Below are 26,804 nucleotides of genomic sequence, written 5' to 3' on the forward strand. Positions count from 1 at the left end.
TTTAACTTTTTGTGGGTGAATTGTCTGATTGGGCATTTTTTTTCCAAAATAAGGAGGTCTCATCCATATTAAATATTTGTTATTGCAAATAATTTTCCTCTGTAATAATTTTATCCAATTTCTCCACAAACTCCTTGGCAGCCCTCTCATCGGCACTTGCAGATTCACCATACATTTTCACATTATGCAGTGCAAAACGTTGCTTGAATCTCATGAACCAACTGGAATAAATGTTGAATTTGTAGTCTTAATCAGGCCCTGCCTTCTTCTTCAACATGTGGAAGAGACTTAGTGCTTTAGCAGTTATGGTCATAGTGCTAAGGGGTATGCGCTTTTGGTTCAGGTTCTGTATGCATGATGGAAGTAGCTTTCCAATCACTGATTAGGACCTTGTCATTGCTTCGTCACCATCATCGATTTAATGGAAGCAGATCCTTTCACAGCCTCTACGATTTTTTCTTTATTTTTCAAAATGGTCATCACTGTAGAATGAAGCCATCCGAAGGCATGTGCGATCACACTTACTGACTTACTAGCTTCATGTTGCTTTATAACTTGCAATGGTGTTTCAAGATCAGTTGCTTACCTCTTTTTCTATGATTCTTCATTAGGTTTTTTAATTGGACATGTAGGAGCCATGTTGCACAAAATATCGAAATATTTAACATTAAATACACAAATAACATATTTTTCAAACACAAAATCAACAGAGGAGCTGTTGAAGCCAAGTGCTGACTGCCGAGGGAGGTTGTCGCTGAATGCACTTTTGCCACTGCATTGTTGCTAAATAAAAACCTTTTTACTTTATGCTCGCTTGCATCTTGTTCGAAAGTATAGTCTAAAATGTTATTTATTCCATTATGGGATCACGGAAGTATCTTCGAAAGGGTGTAAGTCGAGGGATGACTGTATATATGTGTGTATATATATATATATATATATATACACTGGTCGAGAGGTTGCTTGATCAACCTATAGTTCGTTAGTACCGTATATGGGTAGTAAAAGATTACATTTGATTTAAAATCCTGTATATTGTATTCCTTGGGAAATGTATCAGGGAGAAGACTGTTCCACAGTACAGCAGTAGCAGGGATTGATGGGGGGGGGCGGGGAAATAAATTTGTTCTGTGCATTTCAAGGTATACTGTGAAAGGATGTTGGGCGACAGCTGTATGTGTTCCAATGGGCTTAGTACTGAGTCGAGGAATTATTGATACTATTTCAGCTGAACATTTGCCATGGAAATATTTATAGAATACACAAATTGCAGAGACCAAACATCTATGTGAAAGTGAGGAGAGCGAGTTGGTAAGAGATGGGTCATTTATCAATCTAATTACTCTCTTCTGTATTGAATCAAGCATTTTGAAGGAGTTTTTAGGAACCCCACTCCAAATTTGAGAACAGTATTCGATAGCTGGGTGGATTTTTGATTTGTATAAGGTTAACAGCTATTTAGAGGTGAAATCATGTCTTGAGCGAAAGAGAAATCTTAGTTTTTTGGAATCTGAGGATGCAATGGTGGTGATGTGTTTATGCCAGGAGAGGTCTAATGTCGCGGTAATTCTAAGAAGAGAAATCTCATCTTGTCTGGAAATTTGAGTGTTATCAAAAATAATACTGGGGGAAAATGGTTCTTTTTTGTGAGAAATAAGACAGAACTTAGTTTTACTGGCATTGAAGTTGACGAGGTTATCTGAACCCCATTGGAGGATGGCTTGGAGGTCAGAATTGAAGGCAGTGGTTGTTGATGTTCTGTAGGTTGAAGTGAGTTGTGTGGAGAAAGGTTTGGCAAATGAAAGGGAGGAGTGCAATGTGCTCTCATTCTGCAAAACTGTGTATTGGGTTGGAGTCAACTGAAGTAGGTCATTGATATACAGAAGGAAGATGATTGGTGAGAGAACAGAATCTTGTGGAACCCCAGCATTGGTTGGATGATGAGAGGATAGGGAACCGTCTACATCACACATAGAGTGTGTCCAGACAGAAAACTAACCAATCCAACTGCAGAAGTCCTGAGACAGTCCAAATGATAGGAGTTTGCTTAGTAAGCCTTTATGCCAGACCCAGTCAAAAGCTTTAGAGATATCAAGTGCAACCACTTGAGATTTGCCAAATTTCTCCACGGCATTTATCTAGAGACGGGTGATATATGAGAGCAGATCTCCTGTTGATCGGGAATTGATAGATTTTTCCATCACTTTAGATAGGGCCGCAGTGAGTGAGATAGTGCGGTAGTTAGATGGCAGTGATTTGTCACCCTTCTTAGGAATAGGTTGAATAATATAGGCCAGTTTCCAGACTTTGGGATATATACCAGTAAGAGAGTATGTACAGGTGGCATAGGATAGGAGTCAGTTCTGGTGCACAGATCTTCAGAACAATTGGAAGAATGCCATCGGGGCCAGGAGACTTTTTTGTGTCTAATTTAGACGATAAGTTTCTGATCTCATTCTAGCAAAAGGATATAGGGGATATTGTATGTTGGACAGTTGGAATGATGGGGACATTTGCCATTGTCAGTTACACGTGCATCGGAGCCAGGAGATTAGCTTTTTCTATGAATGATGATGCAATAGAGCCTTCTGGGTATGATGAGGATAGGAATAGTGCAGGGCAAAAGTTACAACCAGTTGCTTTGACAAGAGACCAAAAGGCACAGCTGCCATTTGAGCAGGCTACAAGTTTCCTGCTTTTTGCCTGTTCAGATTCTGTTTTGGAGGCATTGATAGTTTTCTTGCATATGTTTCAGGCTTCAGTATAAGCATTGAAGGTGGATGGAGTTCTTGATTTGAGCCAGTTGTGGTAAGCTTGATTTTTCATTTCTACATCCTCGGCACATCTTTTGAAGAACAAGAGTTTAGTTAGGGGACAGCAATTCAAAGAAATGTGGGGAATGTTTCCATGCCAGTGAGGATTATTTTGTAATAATTTCGGTGCGTATGTTTGGATTGGAAGACCAGAAGCATTAGTCCAACCATGGGAATGAAGAATTGTAGTTTCGGAGGCTGTCCCACTTAGCACTGTTATAATGCCAAACTACTCTTGTGTGGGAATGACTGTAAGCGTTGTTGCATGGGGATGGAGATGAGCACTAGACTGTGGTCAGAATTACCCAGGGGGAGGGGGGGGGCTCGCTACATTCACTGTGTATTTGGAAGGGTCATTGGTAAGGAGGAGATCTATATTTGGGGGAGTGGTTTGGGTTATCTGGTATTCTGGTTGGCATGTGAACAATTTGTGTAAGGTCGTAAGTGATGGCAAATGCTTCAGCTTATCTGCCTGCAAGATCCGTACAATGGATCTTGCAGGCAGAGGAGGAAAGCCATTTGGTGTTATGGACATTAAAATCTCCTAGGATATGATTTTGCTGTTAGGAGAATGGGACTGGAGAAAATCAATTTTTAAGGAGAGGAAATTAAAGAGCTGAGAGTTTGGTGACATTAGGAGAGTGTTAGAGACAGCAGATGAATTTGACTGAGTGGGTGAAGGGCTATTTTCAACCAAAGAAGGGGGTCAAAGTTGGGTGATTCTAGGTTAGGTGCACTCTGGGTCGAAAGGAGTTAAATAATGCATAGTTTGGAAGGTGAGATGGATAGTGCTGGGGGGGGGGGAGATTTGAGTTTCTGCTAAAAAAAGAGTAAGTGGAGTTTGGTGGACTGCAGATAGTAGTGGAACTATTAAGGTTGGAGTTGAAGCAACGGATGTTGGTGAAGTGGATATGCAAGGTTCTGTGAGGCATGTATTCGACTGCAAGGGTCTTGCACATTTCTTATGCAGTGTCTGCATGCTGGTTTCCTTAGTTGCTACTAGTGGTGTCACTTGCCTTTTGCACTAGTTTGGCTTGTTTGTAGTCTATGATCAACTGTTGTCTCCATTATGCTGTTTTCTTCAAGTCGTCTTCGAAGTTGGTGTCTTTGTTCCCTCTGAGCAAATGTTAAGTTAGGTCGAGCATGTATGTGCAGTTGGGGACAAGTGTCCTTTAACTTGTTATTAATTTGGTCACAGGTCACTTTTACGTGGAATGTTTGTTCCGTCCTTTCTTTGTTTATGGGTCTGACACAATGCCATTTGATGATATTTCTGGGAACGAAGTTGCATTCTCCTACTAATTTGCTGATGTCTTCTTTTAATGATTTACTGTTTTCCCGTCAGAAAGTTCAAAATGACGGCATTGAGTCTCTTGTTATCGGCCTCGACTGACTTGTGTACTGTTGATGCGATTATCTCATGGAGTTCGTTAGCAGGCAATGGTGCACTTGCGATCAGCAGCTGGTCGTTGAGTATCTCGAGCTTAATTGTCAGTGTTTGGATTTTGGAAGAGAAAGTTTCAATCATAGTGTTAAGGTTTTGTAATATTTCTAGGTTTCTTTATTTTATATATATTTACTAATATTACTGTGCCATTGTAAAATATTTTGAGGCTATTTAATATAAATTTACTAATGTTACTGCACCATTGTAATATTTTTCTGCTCTTTGCCTTTGTAAAATATTTATGTTTCTTTAATCTGTCTATCGATGTTGTAATATATCTATCTATTTCTTTTGACTTGTCTTCTATATTTTTTCATTCGTTAACTTTATTATACTTTATCCTTATCCGTTACCTTTCTATATAGTCAGTTAATCTTAATTCCTTTTCTCTACTTTCAGTATATTATACTTATACTTGAGATTTCTAGAAATTTATTTGATTATTCCAGACTATGCCACTAAAAATCTCTAATTTGCATAAGAAATTATTTATACTTCCAGTAAAGCACCTCTATACAGTTAATTACAGTCGTGGCTAACTCCTAACTTAAAAATTCATACTAAGGTTTAATTTCTTTCCCACTTACAGGATTGGATTTTATTTGAGAACAGTGCAGTTGCTAAAAAGATCAGACTGCACTTCTTATAAATAAAACAAACATTTATTCACACTAAGACAATAATACAGTGTATACATTTAATGACGTTACTATCATTTCCTCTCAAAGCTAAGCATCAAAATTTAACCATCATATAGGACAACTCTTAGGCATTTTATAAACATCAAAAATGTAAATCATCAAACAATTAATTCTATATATCAATTAATTATCAGCCCATTTACAATCTAGGAATTATCATGCTTTGACTAATAAAATCTCCAATTCTAACTTTCACAATAAAAATGTAACACTCACTTGGCAACCAACTTCTCATACCATTACAATTCTAATTTCTATAATTTTCTTATCAATTCTTTTAAATCATTTCAACACAATACAACGTAAGCTTAAACTTTCATTAATATCCTTTCGATTATTCTAAAAAGCAGATTCACTCCATGCTAATGAGTTTTCAATCTATTACATCCTTCAGTTCTAAGAATTCAGTCTATCTAAAACAGTCCTTCACATCATAAATAAGAGAAAGTTTTCAACAAAAAAAATCAACTCACATTAATTCTTTCATAGACACAATTGCACTTAGTCGTATCTTCTCTTTGGGCTTATTCTAGATCCCCCCTCTATTGTTAAGGCTTGCTCTATTGCTTCAGATGTGTCATAGAAACTGTGTTCTCCTCTGGAATTTCTCGCGGGACTGGAGCTCGATCTTTCGGCATTGTAGGCACGAGGACGTACGGTCTGACGGTCATAGCCTTGTCAAACGGGTCCTGAGCTGCTACTTGCTCTATAGGGTTTTGCCTCCGGTTACCCTCCACAAATTCATCCAGGATTCCATGGGTCGACCTCCCCCTCTTCTCTTTGCGTTGTCTTCTGATGCATGATAGTCGATGCACGCTAGTTGATTCCTGACCTTTTTATTTCACCTCTCACGGGACTCTGCGCGAAGTTTTTAGACCCCAGGTATTTCCACGCAAACTTTGAATTAAGGTCTGAGATCCACGTACCTATCACGTGCTAACTCCTTTCCTTCTAAAAAGTTCCGACTTCTATCTTCCTGAAGTGTAGTTTAATCCCTTTTTCAGCATAGCGTAACAGCTTCTAATGTATACCGCCCCCTTTTGCTATCGACCTTGACGGCGGTGTCGGACTGCTTTTGGTTACAATGGGTTTCCATTCTAACCTATACCAAGTGATACATCAAATATATTTCCGAACTCTAAGGTAATTGCCCCTAAACTTCTATTTTTAGATACTTGTTTACTTTATTTTAGCATGTTTAATTCCTTGGGGTCTGTCTCTACAGATGGGCATTTTGTATTACTTATGTAGGTAATTCTAACATACTTCTGCTCTCTCTAAGGGATTTTCTTTTGAAACACACACTCATATATTTTCTATCTACAGTATCATATAAATTTTTCTGGGCTAATTTTATATGGGCTGATATTATTATTTACATCTATTATATACAATTTTACAATTCTTTGAATTTCGGATGTGACTCCTGTAAAATCGATGCAATTAAACATTGTAAGAATTTATGATGCTGCATCGAATTTTACAGTTTTTCAGTAGCTGTTTTACGGAAGGAAAGCACATCAAACAGAAAAAGGCTGGTTCAGATTAATAAAAAGCTTGCGTGCTGATTCATCTATTTTTGCGCAGGAAGCATGTAGCTAGTGTCAATAGAAATTGCATTATATACTTTTTTTCTCGGTAACTCTGGATGCCGCTATGCTGACGAGACTCAAGGTACTCTTTCATCATTGGATTTTGTTGCCGCCATCTTTACTTCGTAAGGCAGGCATAGCGGGTGCTTTCACATGGCTGTTTTTTAATTGTAAAGAATAACTGATACCAGAAGAACTGATTTGATGCAGTATAGGTACTTACTAGTTGTGCAGAAGTAACTGGCTCCTTAGTACTCTCTGTTAGTTTTCATTTACTGATTATTTTGCACGAAAAATACTTGCAATAATGATAAAATGCAGGAGCACAAGTTTAACATTGCTAAATGGTTAAGTGAAGTATTACTGCATATATTTTTCAAACTTTCTTCATTTCTCAATTTGGCCAACACATCAAATATTTGGCCAAAGCATGCTGAATTAAATTTTAAACATTATGAATTAAATTTTATTAACAAATGACTTGAACAAAAAAAAATACACACATTAAAAAATTTTATCAGTTTTTAATGAGTGTATTTTTTTTTTTCAAAACATTTGTTTATAAAATTCAATTCATTGTCCTTCAGCAAAATTTCAAATAGAATATTTGGTATTCAGTTATTCAGCAAATCATGATTCAGCACACCCCTACCTCTAGTGTATATCCAGTTAAACTCCCTCAATATCATTAATATACAAGTTGAACAACAGTAGCTCCCAAAAAAGACTGCCTCCCCTTCCAGCAGCACACACCACTACTGAGTTTCTTATCCCAACTGCTAAACTCCCAAATTTGCTCGTCCTTCATAAGAAACACTTAGGATTTGATGCTAAAAGTGAGGAACTTATCTCTTCAACCATCACATTTAAATCTTTATTCATCAACATGTTTCTTAAAGATTCTCTCCATTTATTTGCAGAAACCTTTTCTCCAGAAATAGTCAAATTAGTAGATTTTGTTATCCACTCTAGTTATTTTATCTACCAAAACTAACTTTAGAAACAAATTAAAGGGACTTCCATGGGAAACCCACTCTTGCAAATTTTTATTTAAAACACTTAGAAGAAATCGATTTCTCATCAATACAACATCAACCTACCTTTTGGGTGCTCTTCTTTGGTGGTATTTTCACTGTTTAGCCCGAGAAGAAAGATACATTACCGGCCTTTCCACAAAAACAAAAAATCTATACTCCTGGATAAATTTTAAAATGGAAATAGAAAAGAAAAATGAACTGGCATTCCTAGATTCCACCTTTACTGATTGCTTAATATAACAACAATCTGCCACCATCCTTTACAAACAAAAAATAAAATAAAATTGAAATTGTAAAAAAAATCTATTTGAAGGTACCTCCATGAGAAGCCCACACCCACTCTTGCAAATATTTTTGAGAACATTTAGAAGGAATAATTTTCTCATCAATATAACCTCAACCTACCTTTTGAGTGCTACATCACCACATTTTCACTGTTTGGCTCCATAAGGAAGACACATTACCAACTTTTCAACAAAAATAAATAATCTGCACTCCCGGATAAATTTTATAATGGAAATAGAAAAGAACAATAATCTGGCATTTCTAAATATTTTGCTGTCCTGCTCTCCTTCAGGTAAATTAACTATCTCCGGTTATTATTATTATTATTATTACATAAAACCTCCGAGGAGTCCAAAGACTCATCGAGGGAAGGCACTACTCTACAAGTCTGTCTCCACCAATCTATCAACTGCAACTACCTTCATCAACTTTGTTATTATTATTACCCAAGACCCCATGGAGTCAAAGACTCGTCTAGGAGGTCCTTTTGTCATAGCTCATCATACTGTGCTTTAAACACACTCAAATTCTCTGCAGACACCACACTCTCAGGCAAGGCATTCCAATTATTCACAACTCTGCATGAAAAAAACCTGCTTCTCACTCACCTGCTCACATCCACTTTATACAGTTTCCAGGGATGATCTCTGGTTCTCCCCTGATCTCCCACTGTTTTCTGTAGAACTTCTCCAAAATTGATCCTATAACAACCCCTTACTAACTTGTAGGTCTCTATCATATCTTCCCTCTTCCTCCTATCCACTACACTGTAAATTGCATATTCTCAATCTTTCCTCATATTTGACATTCCAGAGGTCAGAAACTACCTTAGTTAGTCGCCTCTGGACCCTTTCTGGCATCTCTTTGTCCTTTTGAAAAACCAGGTGACCAAATCTGGGCACAGTAGTCCATGTGTAGCCTAATCAAAGCCTTATGCAATGGAACAAGAATCTCCCTCCTCCTACAAGTCAGTGTCCTCTGCATCATTCCCAGAAGCCTTTGTGTTGTCTTCACAATTTTGGCTATGTGTCCCTTAAATTTCAGATCCTTATCCACTATTACCCGAAGATTTCTTATTTCCTCCTCCTCCGACAATATATCCTCACCAAGTATAAATTCTTCATCTCGATTTTGTTTTCCAAATTTTAAAACCTTACATTTTGCAACATTGAACTCACATCTCCCATTCCCGTGCCCAATCACTCAATTTATTTGTCTTCTTGTAAGGCCACAACATTTTCTCTACTCTTCATGGTTCATCCCAACTTTGCATCATCTGCAAACAACTGAATATCTCCATCCAAATCTTCACCAATATCATTAAATGCAAGTTAAACAGCAATGGCCCTAAAACAGTCCCCTGAGGCACACCACTAGTAACTTTACTTTTCCTGGATATCGTTCCCCCATACACAACTTGTTGATACCTATCAGATAGCCAGTCTCCAATCCAATGCACCAATCTAATATATCTAAAGCCTTTGTGAAATCTAAGTATATTATTATTATTATTACCACGGGCTACTCCAGGAGTCCTTAGACTCATCGAGGGAGGCCCTAAACATCATGTTCACGCAGCTGTTCAACATTCTCACAGTATCTATCATACCTAGCCTTGAACTCGCTCACTGTCATAGCACCCACAACAGACTCTGGCAGCTTATTCCACTCATTCACCACTCTAAAAGTAAAGAACCCAGCTCTAACACGCCTGCTAACCACGCTCTTGCCCAGCTTCCATGGGTGTCCCCTAGTTCTCCCACCACCAGTCCTGATCTCAAAAATATCATCTGAATTAATCCTATAGAATCCTTTTAGCAATTTGAATGTCTCAATCATGTCTCCCCTTTTCCGCCTATCAACTAGTTTCTGCAACCCACAAATCTTCAACCTGTTCTCATATGGTTCATTCCATAGACCTGCTATCATCTTAGTCACTCGCCTCTGGATCCTCTCAACCTCCTCCCCATCAAGAAGGAACCGATATTAATGTGTATCCTTCTCCTCTGTCCATGAAAGCAGTCTCCTTATTGCAATAAGTAAGTAGATTACTAAAACATGACCTCCCTTTAGCAAATCCATGCTGTCCATCAAAGATAATACCATTATTGTCGACCCAATTCTGGATCCTAGTTCTCACAAGCTTCTACAACTACCTGACACACAGATAGGCCTATAGTTTGATGCTTGAGTTCGATCACCTCCTTTGTGAGGTTGGACAATCTTGCCCTCCTTCCACTCCTTAGGAACTTGACTCAATGCAAGACTCGTATTAAAAAAATATGTCAAGGCTGGCATGAACTCCCTGGCACATTCCTTCAGAATACTTGGTGATATATTATCAAGTCCCACAGCCTTATTTACATCTAGTTTCTTCAACTCCCCATACACCTCGTGCTCACTTACAGTCAGTCTCTCTTCCTGATCATCAACTGCTGAAATCCTCCTGAAAGAATATCACATTAGAATTATTAGTAGTAGCTTCCAAGCTTCACATCATCTGCAAATAACTAAATATCTCCCTGCAATCCAATGACAATATCACTAGCATTAGGTTAAGGTCCTAGTATTGAGTACCATGGAACCCCACTTGTGACCTTCCTTCTTATTGATATACTGCTTCCCCATATGCAATCCTTTGATATCTATCAGGCAGCCAATTTCCAATCCACTGCCCTTACCTTATTTTCCTTCCACTCAGTGGCTAGACTTTCAGCGAAAAGGCAGGTTAATGGAGTTGGTTCCTTAGCACATTTTCTTAAAACAGATGGTGAAATTCCATCCAGCCACAACGCCTTATTGACTTCCGGAGTACTGAGTATTTGAAACACATCCATTTAATTGGATGAAAAACCCTGCTACATCCTTATAACATTGGCTTACTCACCTCCAACTGATCATTATAAAGCTAGCTGACAGACTTTAGGTGTTGGACTTTATTAATAACCTTATTTTAATTTTACCAGTATTACAAAACTAAATTATAAAAGAATGTCTATTAGCTGGCTAACATTTTGCTGGATTTCAAACCACCATCTTCAGGTCAAAACAATATGTTACGGTTTAGACACAACAATTTGTAAGTGACACAATTCAACTGTAACGGACAACTAAAGTGCTACTTTGGCACTCTCTTATGTTATATAAAAGAAGTACTACATTTGAGTAGGAGTTGATTGTAAGATAACAGTCTCCCAAACTTTTGGCAGATTAATGCAGCCATATCATGTGTGAAGGGAGTGTCCAAAGCAAGATCTGCCAGTCTTGACTTGTCATAATAATGATAGTGAATGTATTTCTTATGTATTCCCAGGTGAACACTAACAGATCTTCCTGTCTGTCAATAGTAGGCTAAATCACAGGGAACTTCTTATACTTCAGGATATGCGTTTCCCAATTGGTGGGTCATGACTTGGCACTGGGTCACGAAAGCTAAATGCTGGATCACCTAAAAAAACTCTCGAAAACCTATGTGTTTCGTTTTTGGGTTTTCTTTCTTTCACGGAACTCTAAAATACAAGTAAATAGCATTTAATTGAGACTAATGAATAAATAATTTAATCAATAGAGACGAAAAATGCGTTCCGTCTGCGGCCGCGTCACCATTTCACAATCGCTTTGTTCGCAGTAAAGTAGATCAACTAATGGCAAGACTGCATGGTGGCAACTGCGTCACCAGCCGAATCGTTTGGCGTTTGTTTTACTCGCTTGCCACGTACTCGCTCTGCTTGTTCAGTTTGAGTTAAGCATTGAGAGAGAGAGAGCATATTTTTTTGTATTTACTGATTACGTGTACCTTTTCAACAGGCTTTTCAATACTGGTTTTTCTAAAAAATAAATATAGAAACCAATTGGAAGTCGAACCGGATTTAAGAATAAAGTTATCATCTTTTCCTCCAAACCTCATTAATAAATTACTTGGCTTTAGTTTAATTTCTTTATATTTTTGTAAGAGTAAATGCTTCTTTATTATAATAATAATAAACGAAAACTCTATGAACATTCAAATCTGTTTTATTTTACCTATTGGCCATAAAAATGTTAGTGGGTCACGAAGATGAAATATTAAAATAACCGGGCCATGGAAAAAAGTTTGGGAAACCTTGTGCTAGAGGATGAAGTTGGTCCTTAGGAGAGCTGATTAAAGTTGCTAATTTGACATGTGGTTTGAGTGTGATGTGAAGGTTATATTTCATTAGTTCTCTGGCTATCATTTCAGATGTATCTTGATTATGTGGAATAGAAATGGTAGTGTCTGTTTCTTGTGCATTTGAGAAGGGAGAAGTAGGGAAGACATGTAGTCTTTTATTTACTTTGTGGGAGCTGTAGTTATTGGCCAAATGTGGCAGAGAGTTCTGTGGAAAGGGTTGCATCATCAGAACAAATAGCCATGGCTCTGTTTCTAAAGTGTGTTTTTTGAATTCTAGATTGTTTGGCTGAATTATGATGATGTAATTGTTTATGTAGATATCCTCCTCTGTGTGTCAGGGGAGGGGACTAAAAAAAGAATCTAAAGTGTCTTACCATTGGGGAAGAATGGCAAACACATCATCAGCGAAGCATAATTCCACCAGAGGACATTATAGTTGGCCATGTTACAAGGTAGCAGTAAAGAAAACATAGGTTTTTGGTATAATTTAAATTTACAGGGAATCTAAGTATAGTGTGTGGATGGTTGAGACATTTATACTGTTGAGAGGTAGTTATAGGGTAGACACATGGAAGTTCTTACATTTGGTTTGACAAGGGACCAGACATTGCTCACAATGTCCTTTCACAGGACATTGGAGGGTGGTTTGAAACATGGAATGCATTACCTAATAGAATGATGAGAACATGAACAGTGAATGAGTTCAAGGAGTGGTATGATAGACTGCATTTTCTAGGGTTGGCCTTCCATGATGAGTCTTGTGACTCCATGGTGGTCCTGAATCATCACTATCATAATGATGATAATATATATCTCCCATCTCCAAACTAATTTCATCAATCCTGAAGAAATATGAACTAGTACTTACATTGATTCTGTTCAAGAAACTCCCCTCATGGTTACTAAAGAAATGGTTTCTCCTCATGGTTCTACCAAGTTCCCCATGATTATCATATTTCCTATTTCAGGCAAACTGAATGTTCTGTGCAGAATAGATAAAAAATCACCAGTCCTACATCATCATGGCTCAACTAATTATGTAAAATCCTACTCGGCACGAAAAAAATGTACTCACCCACCCCAATATTTTTATGATATTTCTGAATCAATCAGTAGGATTCCATCAAGTGAGTAGTGGTGCTATCGAATGGAGAACATCACTACTCACTTGATGTTCTCCATTCGATAGCACCACTACTCACTTGATGGAAGTAGTGGTGCTATCGAATGGAGAACATCTCCTTTGTGTGAAAACTATTCCAGGAGAAAGTCGATAAAAAATAAGAGCAGGCAAGAGTAAGAACAGTAAAAACGTTGATTTTTTTCAAAAATATAATTTATTACATTAATTTTTTACTAGAATGGCCCTTTATATTAAGCTTATTTTTCTGTGTTTTCTTAAAGTTAAAAAAAAAAGAAAGCTTTTGTTCAAAAAATTATTTTTTATTAAATAAAATGTATTTCATTTTTTCCAGTCTGCAGCTACTCACCAGCTGGCAAAATCTTCTTCCACAGGCGAGTAGGCCAGCATATTTTGCTAGTTCTGTACATCATTAATTAAAGCAATCTGAGAAATCTGACCTTGCACAACATGGAACACACACACACACACACACACACCAACCTTAAAATCTTTCAGTCTAGAACAAGCTTACTCTGCTTCATTTTGAGCATTTATTTCAGGAGAGTGCTGAGGTCTTGCTTCATTATTCTAACCTGAATTGGAATGACTGTCTCTTTGAAAAATTTGGGAAATTCATCCATATCAGACATGAATAGTTTTTTAAATATATATTTATTACTATAGCTCACACATCATGGTATTGTTTTATACCATCACTCAGCTCATACTATATTTAAATAATCGATTGTTGATATTCTACCTTGTAACTACTAGCCTTCCTGCCACTGATGATGACCTGTAAATTTCAGGTTGAAATATTTGTCAAATAAACTTGATTAATTTATTTACTTGTGGATACATTTAATTTTGTCTTATCTAATATAAAATTCCATCTATTCCAGTTTAATTACCAACTGGTTGTGTGACAATCTATCAAAAGCCTTTGCAAATATAAGTATACCGCTGTATATATACCTCCCTTGTTCAGTGCATTCATCACAGAACAATCTCACAAAAACAGAACTAGCAGCAATTAATTCATTAAAAGCCAACCAAGACATAATAATAACAAAATCGGATAAAGGCAAAACTGTTTAAATATGACCACCTTTAACAGACCCATGCTGACATTCACAGAGAATACTGTTGTTATCAACAGTATTCTACTTCTTATCTCAGCTCTCATTAACTCCTCCAACACCTTAGCTCTGACTCCAAATACAGAAGCATGTGAAGTCCCAGTCTTATCACCACCTTTGTGAAGTAGAACAGTTTTACCTCCCTTCCACTCCTTTGGGACTTTTGCTGTTACAAGACTCTTTTTAAACAGGTAATCCAAGGCTGACATTTACTCTTAAGACATCTTAAGATTTGTACTCTTCTCAACTACACCTTAGTCAAAAATGATATATCACAGTTCCATTTTCTTTTAATTTCTTTTAAATATTGAAATCAAGCTTGTTTAATTCCTTGTGTATATCTTGCTCACTCACCAGTGAGTCCTCTTCTCCCATTTCTTCTGCACGAGCTATGGTGATTTCACACTGATAGGAATAAAACATTTTAAATTGCTCACTGAACACCTTTACTTTGTCCTCTACAGTAGTTCAAGTTTATCATTATCATCCTTTACCATCATCTTGCCATAATCCTTTTTTTACATGCCACATATCAAACTCTCTAGAATTTTTCTTGGCCTGATTTGCTAATTTCTGCTCATACTTTATTTTTGCTGTCTTTATCAACTGAGTTACCTTCCTGGTCTACTCTTTATACTCTTCATGTAACTGATTATTCATCAATTTTTTCTCATTTCCTGTTTCTCTTTATCCTCCTTGAAAATACAATATTCCTTACATGCTCTTCCTGTAACTATATCCTTTACCATCAGTAATGTCTCCATTATTCCTATATTTGTTAGCTAGGTTAACTGGACATCTGTGAATGTATGGAAAATACTGCAGTTCATGTATGCTAATGACAGAGGCACTGGAACAAAGATAGAGAGTTTTGCATATTGGTTAGTTAACTAAGCCAACAATATTTTAGAGAGAAATAATATTCTATAAGGGACAGCAAATAAAATATCATTTCTATCTAAAATATTGCTGTTATTGAATAAATGAGTCAGTATTTCACACCCATGGCAATACAATTTCCATTTATTTATTTGCTTGAAACACTAAAAGAATGTGTTTAAGCAATGTGAATATGATGGCATTTTTGAAATATTGCACAATGAGAAGTAATCAAATGAAAATGAAATTACATGTTACTGAAAAATCTGGTGATTTTTGCATTCAGCATTAAAAAAATATTTAGTTTCTCCTGTATTTGCCACTGTAGTTAAAGTAGTTATAAATCAGAAGCAGAACATTACTAAACTATTTTTCAAATAATGTTGTAAATTAGCTCGAATTTGATATATACTTCTGTATGATTTCTTGTTCTCAGTAACAATAATTCATGCTAAATCAGTGTGCATATCTCTAATATATATATTTTTTTACTTTAATCTTTTGTACTCTCCTCAGCTACACCTTAGTCAAAAATGAATTGAATGCTTTAATATAGAAATATCATATACACTAAACAGTAGACAATATTATGCTGTTAGCATATGCACTGATTTAATAAATCAGATTAGACATTAGGATTGTCAAGTTCTACAATGATTTTATCACCAAAGAATAAGTAACTTTAACTGATGGTTTTAGCAGTTATATTTTATTGCACTTTAGTGTGTTGCATATGTCAGCACTCTTCTAGGTAATTCTGGTTAAGCTTATACGGTGGTTACTCATAACTGTTATTTTTCAGGAAATAATAATGTATACTAAAATATTAATTATAATAACTTTAATTAATACTTGCTTGTATTTTAGCAACGTTACATTGCCATCATCAGGCATCACAAAAACAATGAGATGTGCATGCAGGCACTAACACTGGGCAAATAAGGCAGAAGAAAGGCAACCGAAGTCGGTCCTAAATGGAGCCCCCCCCCCAGTGGGCTACATTAGGTGGTCTTGGCTGTTGGACTGAAGATCTAAGGATGAGTGCTTCCCAAATTTGGGGCAGTCTCATGCACCTGTGAAAAAACTCATGCAAATGACTCTCCAATGTCTTAATCTTACATCTGCCACTCTTACCCTTGTATCTTCTGCAACTTAAGTGATACCACTGATGACCCCATAATTTATTCTCTCTTGTCCATGATTATATTATTGTTTATGTTCTCTTGTTTCAATCCCTACTGTGACATTTGCCAAAATAATTATTGATGAAATAAAGGTCTTCTTTATCTCGATGCCATTCAAAACTCCTGCCTTCTATTATGTGAAGGCATTATTATATGGATCAGAGACTTGGAAATTGACAAAGAAATGGGAAGTGAAATTAATTAATTAATTAGTTTACAAACAAAACATCTTCATAAAGCATTTTAAATATTTTGGGCCACAATACTGTATATAACAAATGGTGATTTTTATAAAAAGACAAAGAAAAAGTATTTGGAATAAAAAAAAAGATGGAGATAGAAGTGGAATGGTCAGGCACCGAGAACGGCCAGAGAAGAAATTCAAAAACTTGCTTTGACATGACCCAGGAGGAAAAAGGAAAACAGGAAAGCCTAAACCAATTAACAAAGAATGACAGAAAAAGAAAGATGGCTGGCTTAGTTATAGAATTAGTTGCAAAAGATAGGGTTAACTGCAGAAGATGGATCTCATCCTTATGTGCTGCACATTAAGAGGTCTTATGTGTCCTGTGGGCATGAAATTGATAGGTAGGTATGCTAAAAACAGTTCGCTGCATGTAAGTTGCATGCAGCTGTGGTCAACAAAGGATTAAAGTATATTTTTCTTGGATAGATTATAAAGATTTGATATTTAAATAATTTAAGGGAAAGTATGACTTCCATAGAGAAAGAGCAGGAATTGACTTGCTGCAATGAATCCTGAACCCTATGAGTTTGTATATTTTAGAGTATAGAATTTTATTTTTTTTATTTTTTTCCTAGTATGTGATCAGGGTTCTTTGTTATGAGTTCAAAGTATAAGCTTTGTTGAATATTGTTTAATACTAAAAATAAAAATAAATAAATAAATTATCAGTTAGAAAAAAAAAATTGTATTTTATAAATTTGTACTGTAGTCCAAAATCTTGGTTTGATTTTAGTGAACTCTATATTTAGGATCAATGGCATAAGAAGCAAGGCCAGAACCTTCTGATTCTAAAAATCTTATGTAGTCATGGTATTCTTGAATTTTGATCTCAGCAGAACAGCCAGTCTGTTCAAAGTAGCAAACTTTGCATGAACAGGGCATTTGCTGCATTCGTCTCTCAAATTTTGGGAAGTAATCGTCATAAACATTGTAATGTTGACCTTGAATTACAGAACCATACTTGATTCCCTAGAACTTTAATAGTGCTTTCTCTTGCTCACTCAGCTGTTACCAAGACATGAGGAAGTATACTCATGCTATACAACTCATTCTTGTGTTTCATAATTTGAATGTCGTTACCAGTCTTTTGTATTCTCCCTGATGTGATACTAATGTATTACAGTGAGTGATATATATAGGAGCTGATATTATATAATATCAGCTCCTATATATATCCATTTTATAATATATTACAAAATGCAATGTGTTATATCAGTGTTAATAAAAATAATAATAAAGAAATTGTAGCACAGTGTTTTACCATTTATCCAGCCTTCAAAACAATGATCCTTCAATTATCTGACCCTTTAATTATCAGAATGGCCAATTACCTTCCCAACATGGTTGGCTAAATGGTGATTACTATACAGTAATCCCTCGATTAGTGCATTTTCGATTAGTGCGTCATTTTTTTTCTATACTCAAATTCGATTAGTGCACCTATATACATCTTAAAAATAAATGTTACAGATTTTAAAAATTTTTGATTTATACATTTTTATGACTAACTATTTTAAAAAATCACTCACCAGAATGAAATAATTTAGTTACTGATTTAAAACATTTTACAAAGTTATTTTTAATGGCATACTACACTACTTTCATGTACACTATATATACTATGTTCCAAAATTTATGTCATCTGCTATAGTACACCCACAGATTCAAGACCTTCAACACTTCTGTGCATGCCACAAAAGGAGAATCCATTCCGATAATAGGACAAGCAATCTGTCTTCTGGGATGAGTTGTTTATTATTACACGTCAGAAAATTAACTTATCTTTTATGATCATTGTAGTTTTTAAAGTGGTAACTATTTTGCTTGTATAACAGTTGGGAAATTTAATCTATAAAGCACGTGATTTAGCATGTTGGCAACCAATTCGTACGTCCTTCATTTCTTTTTCCCCTTCAATGATAACGTCCAAGAGTTAATTAAATCTCATTCTGAAGAACTGAGTGATTCCGACCTGCTAAATTTAGATTCACAGTGGGAAGATCCCAAAGAATATGAAGAAAATTTAACCACTGATAGTCAGCCAAAAGAGATTTCACAGAAACAATTTGAAAATATTTTTCGTACAATCGACGTTTTTAAGTAGCAATGCTTAGAGGCTGACCGTGATGAAGAGAGAAGCAGTAAAATTTGCAGAAGAGTAGAAGAGGCAATAGGGCCATACCATCAGTTGTATGAAAAAAATAAACAAAATGCCCACCAAACTACACTAGCTCAATTCTTTGTTAAGAAGTGGAATAATAAAATTTATATTCTGAATATGTTTTATTGTCTTTCAGCATCATGGTTTTCCTTTAACTAGGCCCTGAGACATACCTTAATTCTTTTATAAAAAAAGAAATAAGGTTCAAAAAAGAAATTTAAGGAACAAATTATACTTTTTCCCATAGGTTATTATATTCGATTAGTGTGTTTTCGATTAATGCGCCTGTTTTAAAGAATGCATTAGGCGCACTAATCGAGAGATTGCTGCACATATATTTAACTTTGCTCTTACAACCTGCTTAGTAAAATAACTAGTTGAGAATTCAATGAAAATTACAAAGTTTTTTTTTTTCTCTTCTAGATATTCTATATAATATATTTAGCTATATTTAGTTTGGCAGTACTCTGGCCATCATGCGGGGATAAATCCTTAGATATGGTGGTTTGTGCTTGGACTTCCCTTATTGTTCTTGAATATATTAGAAGGACCTACATTTTATATAAAGTAAGGAAACCATTTAAAATTTATATTATCTTAATTACTTATTTTCATTTTATATAAAATTAATAAAAGCAGTTTGCTATTCGGCATTAAGTAGTAGGGAAGACAGTGAGATGTGTTGAGTGGGGTAGAGTAGAGTAGAGTGTCCTCCCGTAATAAGTCCTGGACTCCTTGGAGGTGTCGCATTATAATAATAATAATTACTATAAAGATAATATTCATTTCTATACATTCATTCAGTCCCCCAAAAATATGATTTGTTTTGTTGTGTTGTAGTTGTTGGTTGGTTCAATTACAATCAGGTTGATTTTTATTTTTTTCTGCATTCAAAAAAGACTTACTCACCATAGAATTATCTTGGTTAAAATATTACTTTCTTTCTCTCCCACTAATATCTACATTCATTTGCCTAAACACTTCAACTTGTACACTCATTCTTTTCTGTAGTATACCATCCTAAAAACTTGAGCCCTTAAAACTTATATTTATTTCACTTATACAATATATTCCATACTGAATTAGACAATATATTAAACAGTTCTGTTACCAATAACTATAACCTTTCAAAAATAAAAATTAAGACTGTCAAGTACTAAATCATTGTAATTCCTTATGTTCAAGAGACATGTCAGAAAAAAAAATCACAAAAAAAGCAAATGCTCTTTAAATTATTTACAAACTGTTATTTAAGTTAGCTTTCCTTATACTCCTATAAAGAATGCCACTCTTTGAAAACTAGAGTATTTTCTAAATTCCTTGTATTCATATACTCTTAATGAATGATTGAGAAGAACCACATCTAAAAATACAGAAATACAAGTAATATATAATGATGAGTCAGTATGTGAAATGACAAAATGGTGAATGATACACTGGTCAGAGGGCGAAAACCACCTTGAAAAGAAACTATTTCCAAACAGGAAAGCTTTATTAGGACATTGTCTTCATACTACAGACAGTGGCCTCCTAAACCTTAATAGGACGGTAAGAAACTGACAAAAATTTGAAAAATAACATCTATTAACCAAAAAAAAAGTAAGGACATTATCATATATAATAAGGAGCATTCATTATTATGTCACCCATGGAAGTTTTGTGAGAGCATAGTTAGTAAGGGTTCAGACTTTTGTCTCCATGGAGATACCCCTACAATGATTATTACATTTATTTTTATTATTGTTATTATTGATTCAGCCAGAGAGGCATGTGGTGAGGTTGTCTGCAAGGATAGAAAAATCAGAACTCCATGGTGGACACAGGAAGTTAAAGAGGCAGTGAAGGAAAAGAAGAAAGAAAGAATATCAAAAGTTCCTGGCAAATAAGCTTGTGCTCTTAGAGAATACAGAGACAAATGTAAGAAAGCTAAACACTGTAAAACTAGCTAAACAAAAGTCATGGGAGGACTTTAGCAAGAACATATAAATTAAATATCAAGGTGTCAAAATGAAAATGGGAGAAAAAGATATCCTTGAAGTATGGAGTAATTACTTCGAAAAATTGCTAAATGAAACAAGCAGTGATTAATAAACACTCAACAGGCATACAGTCAGGAATACATATCATACTTGAAGTAGAAAAAAGCCATCGAAAGGTATAAAAGTGGTTGCACTCTGCATAGTTCAGAAGTCTTGGACAGAGGGACGAATTCCAAATGCTTGGAGTAGAGTTCTCATAGTACTCATATATAAAAAGGGAAATAAAACTGAATGTGAGAATTACAGAGCTATTTCCCTACTGAGTGTTCCTAGATTTATGCAAGTATACTTGAGAAACGGTTGAGAAGAATTGTAGAAGAACAAGCTGGATTCAGGCCAAATAGAGGCTGTCAGGATCTGATCTTCACTTTACGACTAATAGTGGAGAAATCATGGAAATATAACAAAGATCTGTATTTAAGGTTTGTCGATCTGGAAAAAGGTATATGACAAGGTACCAAGAGAGAAGCTATTCAATATGCTATGGTGTCAATGGGGCATTATATCAAGCAATGCTTAGTCTTTACTTGAGTTGTAAGTCAAATTGTAGAATTGAAGGAAGTACAGGAAGATGGTTTAATGTTAAATCTGGTGTGAGACAAGGATGTACATTATCCCCTCTGTTATTCGTTATCTATATGGATCACATTATGAAGGAAAGTGGCATTAAATTATTATCATCGTGACACCTTTAGGGAGTCCAAAGACTTATCGAGAGAGGGCACTTTCTCTACAATTAAACATGATATCAAAATTAGAGATGTTAATGTCAGCTCTTTGCTTTATGCGGACAATGTTATACTTCTAAATAAATCTGCTACACGTCTGCAAGATTCATTGACTAAATTGAATAACTGTTGTAAATGGTATGAAGGTCAGCAATAAATAGACAAAGACAATGAAAATAGGCAGAATCATTGAAAATGTCAACTGCGTTGTGAACGGAGAACCTGTGGAACAAGTAAAGCATTTCAGCTACTTAGGCACGATTTTTGTGAAGATGGTAAATTAAATATGGAAATAGACAACAGAATCAACAAAGCTGGTATGGTAGAAAGTCAACTGAATAAATTCATATGGAATAAGAGAGAAATTAGTCAGAACACTAAATTAGCTGTATACAAGACAGTGTTCAAACCAGTTTTAACTTATTTATCTGAGAGAGCTGGGTCAGAAGTAAAACACTTGACCAAAGACTAGATACCGCAGATATGAGAGTCCTAAGAAAGATTAGAGGCATGAACAGATGGCATCAATGGCACTATCATATTAAAAACTAGGATATTAGGAAAGAACTTGACATTGTCAGCATCCAGGAATGCGTTAACGGAGCTAACCTCAGGTGGTATGGTCACTTAAACAAAATGGGTGAGGAAAGATTAGCAAAACTGGGCACAATAGTCCATGTGTGGCCTAATCAAGGCCTTATACAATGGAACAAAAATCTCCCTACTTCTACACGTCAGTGTCCTCCGTAAGCCTCCCAAATTTGAGGCAGTCGCATACAACCAAATTTGTTGAGGTTTGGAGAATTTCTTAGGGCTGAGGCTGATTCCATAAATAGTCTTTCGTATTTGTATTTGCTACGGTTTATTACTGTAGCTTTCTTCCACCGTATTCTGTGGCGTGTATCCAGAGCATGGTCCGCAAGACCAGAATGGCTGTACTTGTGAAACAAGTACTGGTCTGGTTTTGCGGACCATGCTCTGGATACATGCCACAGAATAATGTGGCGTGTATCCAGAGCATGGTCTGCAAGACCAGAATGGCTGTACTTGTGAAACAAGTACTGGTCTGGTCTTGCGGACCATGCTCTGGATACACGCCACAGAATACGGTGGAAGAAAGCTACAGTAATACACCGTAGCAAATACAAATACGAAAGACTATTTATGGAATCAGCCTCAGCCCTAAGAAATTCTCCAAACCTCAACAAATTTGGTTGTATGCGACTGCCCCAAATTTGGTAGGCTTACATCAGCAGACCTTCAGCCCAACGGCCAAGAACACCTACTTAGCCCACTAGAGGGCACCATCAGAACTTTTAGGAGAACAATAGCTTCATCTCTTCATTCCCAGTTACTGTGTTTGTAGTGCCTACGTGCACGTGCTTTTTTTGTAAGTTCCTTTAGAAGATGGCAATGTGACATTGCCGAAATATCGGAAAATATTTATTAAAGTATAATTTAATTTATATCCTTAACTACGTTGTTCAATTCCTTAAGCGTTTTAATAATGCATAACCAACGTATAAGCCTGTCTACGAGAAAAAAGTTTCGCATATACTTCACACATGAAAAAAAGCTTAAACAAGTTCATGTGGAGAGATAGTAACTTGCTTGTAGTGGTAAAGAACATTCCCTCCCTAACAGCCACTATTCTGCAAAGGCAATAAAAACAAGTAATTTTATTATGCCAGTGAATAAGGTATGAGGAGTCTGTGTAATATATTTCTCAACAAATAGTGCAATTAGAGACAACTGGGATAAAAACACACTAATTAATGAATCACATGTCCCCTCATACAGAAACTATGCTGTATAGACTGAAACAAAACCATATGTTGCATGGGCAAACACAGTATCTAACTAAAAACTATTGTTATTAATTAGATGTGTGTGAGTTCGATTTCCCAAGGCAGCAATAAAATTCAACCGAACGTGTTAAAATTCGTAAAAGTGTTAAAACTAAGTAATATATATATATATATAATGAATGTTATGGCAGTTTCGCATATGGAATTCGGTTGAAGAGAGTTAACATTTCAACTCAATTGTCAGCTATGCTTTTATCTTTCAGTTGCGCGATCTTTTGTTAATACCGCACCAATCATATGCATGTTTTAATAACCTGCCTTTGCTGTCTGTTTCGCGTTAGGCTTAATTACCGTAAAAGGAGAAAAGTCACAAAAGAGAAAAATGTTCCTGGTCCAGGGATTCCCTTATTCAGGTAATATTCACTAATTTTATGTTATCAGTCTGTGGTGTGCCAGTATCGGTAAGTGGTGATATTATTTGATCTATTCTACGTTAAAAAATTTAACCCTGGGATGGATTAGTGGCTGATAAAAAATTTAAAAAAAAATCCCGCAAACAATCAGAAGAGGCAGAAACAGACTCAAAATAAAAGGACAGTATTTCATATTTTACCAGAACAGCCCGCATCGTCTTCAGAACCAAACGGTAAGAGGCAAAAAATGTAATATATGCATTTGATTTTTGCAATATTCGCTGTGTATGTTTTGTATTGAATATAAATACAATAAATATTATAATAATATATCTCTCTATTGCAATTTTTTTTCGAGGGGGAGCTGTGAAATATTTTAATTTTTGCAAAGGGGGCCCTGACATCTAGAAGTTTGGAAAGCATTGCCTTAGTTGATAGAAATATAAGATCTGATAATGTTGGAGTTTTGACAATTAACAGACTGATTTGGAGGAAAATTATAGATAGGAAGTTAATAATCATGTAAATTTTTCATGTAGTACTATCATATCCTGTACATCCCTTGAGGGTACATGGCAGGAATTTGATGATGATGATGATGATGATTATTATTATTATTATTATTATTATTATTATTATTATTAACAACAACAATGTCAAGTTCCTTTCTGTTATATGCATTTTTATTTTGATTCTACCATTGATGCATTCTATTTTCTAACCCTAATTTTTCTCAGAACTCTCATGTCTGTGGTTTTTAATCTTTGATCAGTTGTTTTATTTCTGATCCAACTCTCAAATCCATAAGTTGAAATTGGTTTGAACTCTTTGTCTTGTATGCTGATAGTGTTTTGGATAATTTCACTTTTTATTCAATTCCCATCCACAAAAGGTTTTGGTAAACTTATAGAATATTTGTACAATAAGTGGATTAAAGATATTTTTTCTATTTTTATTATTTTATATCTTTTTTTTTTGTACTTTTATTTTTTACATATTCTGGAAATGGTCTAGACAACAAATATGGAACTTTTTCAAGCCATTTGAGACTTACAATAACACAGGCAGCGGTCTCACAATGGTAATAAAATTCATCATTTTATTACCATTAAGTAGGATTAAGTTCCAATCCCACTATGCCTACAGTGGGATTTGAACTTAATCCTGTTGATTGGAGGATGAATATGCCAAGTGGCAAGGTTTATTCAGCTGGCTCCCACCATCATATCAACCATACTAGCCTTTTTTTTATTCTGTCATGGCTTTCCAAATGAGGTTTCTTATTGCAAACATAGTTTGATTTCCATTGTCCTGCCTATTTTCATAATTTTTGTCTTTTTACTGCTGATTTTCATACAGACTTGTTCTAAAAGTTATTCAGTATAACTAAAGAGTCCTAAAGACATCTAACTGGATTTATTTAGGAATATAACATCATCTGCATAGTAAAAAATAAAGTTGAATATTTCTGATTGCAGTATCAAGTTTAATGCTGCTTTCTTTCCATATCCATGTCAATGATGAATAACAGTGGAACAAGTGAAACACCTGGTCTTTTACTTGCTTTTGCATCAAACTATCTTCTTCTGTCTTCTTCATTTCTCTCTACTGATTTGCCACTTAAATTAACTTTGTATTACTCTGTGTCATGTTGGAAGTTTTTCCACTTGGTTATACTATAAATTAAAGATACCAAGAAATTATATTGGTTTAATCCTTTATCCAGGTATAAGCAAACAAGTTTTCACCTGAACTAATTTCAGGACTGGAGCAACTCATATATAGAAGCTTATGACTTCACATCACTTGCCTTAGTATCCCATAATGCAAAGCACATATCCTTATGGGCATGTATAATGCTATGCATTACAGGAAGGGTCACTACCCAGACCGGTTTCGCTATTTATGTGTGGGGTTACATCTCCAAAAACTCGTGTGATCTGAGTGATCACACATCATCTGAGTGTGATCTGATATCATTCCCTGGTATATTTATTTATCAGCTCTGATATTTATCAGACAGCTAATCCTAAATCCTAGTCACTAGCCTGATACCTAAACCCATATACTGTAACTTAAACATCAGCATATCATGTGTGGCACACTGTCAAATGCCATTGTAAAATCCAAAACACAAACTGGCCTGTCTTACCCTCCTTTCACCACTTGGACACCTTTTCCATACCAAACTCTTTGAAAAGCCAAGTAAACAGAGCACTCTGCTCCTTAGAACATTCTCTTAATACACATGGTGAAATTTCATCCAGTCCTGTTGCCTCCTCTTGCACTTCCAAACCTTGAATCCTCCCCCCCCCCATCTCTCTCTAGTAATAAAACCCTCTTTTCCAGAATGAAATACTCCAATAAAGTGATCATTAAACAACTCCATATAAATGGACATTAAACAACTCCACATAATAAAGTGATCATTAAACAACTCCACATAATAAAATGATCATTAAACAACTCCATTATGGCTTCTTTATCATTCACTCTAATCCTATTTTTATCTAACAATGTCAATCTTCCACAATCATTTCTCCTCCTACTGGCCACATAACTTCCATATCTTTACATGTCAATGTTTATTTCAACATCACAATTATCCTCCAGGTTGTATTTGCAATTTTTGAACTTCAAATTCCTGGGTCAGAAGTAAAACACTTGACCAAAGACTTATTGAGAATATTTTACAACTTTCATGATATTTATCATAATAAATTCTTACCAACGTATTAAGTAAATATTACCTACGACAACGACACCATTATAACAGCATTTCATAGGGGTACTACATGAAAACTATTGCATAAACTAGATAATATGGGATTACAATGTAAACTATTGGCTTGGATAAGTGGATGGCTGACAAACAGGTATCAGACAGTTGTATGGGAGGAGCAATCTGCCAAATTTAAGGTGACCAGTGGTGTGCCCCAAGGGATCAGTTCTTGGATCACATTTGTTAATCTATATATCAATGATATTGGAAAGGACCATCAGCTAAAGTGCATTAACTTTACAATACTGATAGCAATTATCATTTATCCACACTTCC

The 26,804-nt window shown here is 35.5% G+C and overlaps 1 protein-coding gene across 1 annotated transcript in view; it reads left to right on the forward strand.

Moving 5' to 3' along the window:
* Positions 1-26,804, forward strand: part of LOC150104082 (transient receptor potential cation channel subfamily M member-like 2) — a 580,140-nt gene that overhangs the window by 335,998 nt on the left and 217,338 nt on the right. Inside the window, exon 16 of the mRNA XM_090396744.1 lies at positions 19,182-19,325. Within this exon, the coding sequence (XP_090252870.1) occupies positions 19,182-19,325 (144 nt within the window). The remainder of the gene's footprint in view (positions 1-19,181; positions 19,326-26,804) is intronic.

This window comes from Typopeltis vanoorti, chromosome 8, assembly GCF_054136105.1.
Source record: "Typopeltis vanoorti isolate ZY-2024b chromosome 8, IOZ_Tvanoo_1.0, whole genome shotgun sequence".
Lineage (NCBI taxonomy): Eukaryota > Metazoa > Arthropoda > Arachnida > Uropygi > Thelyphonidae > Typopeltis > Typopeltis vanoorti.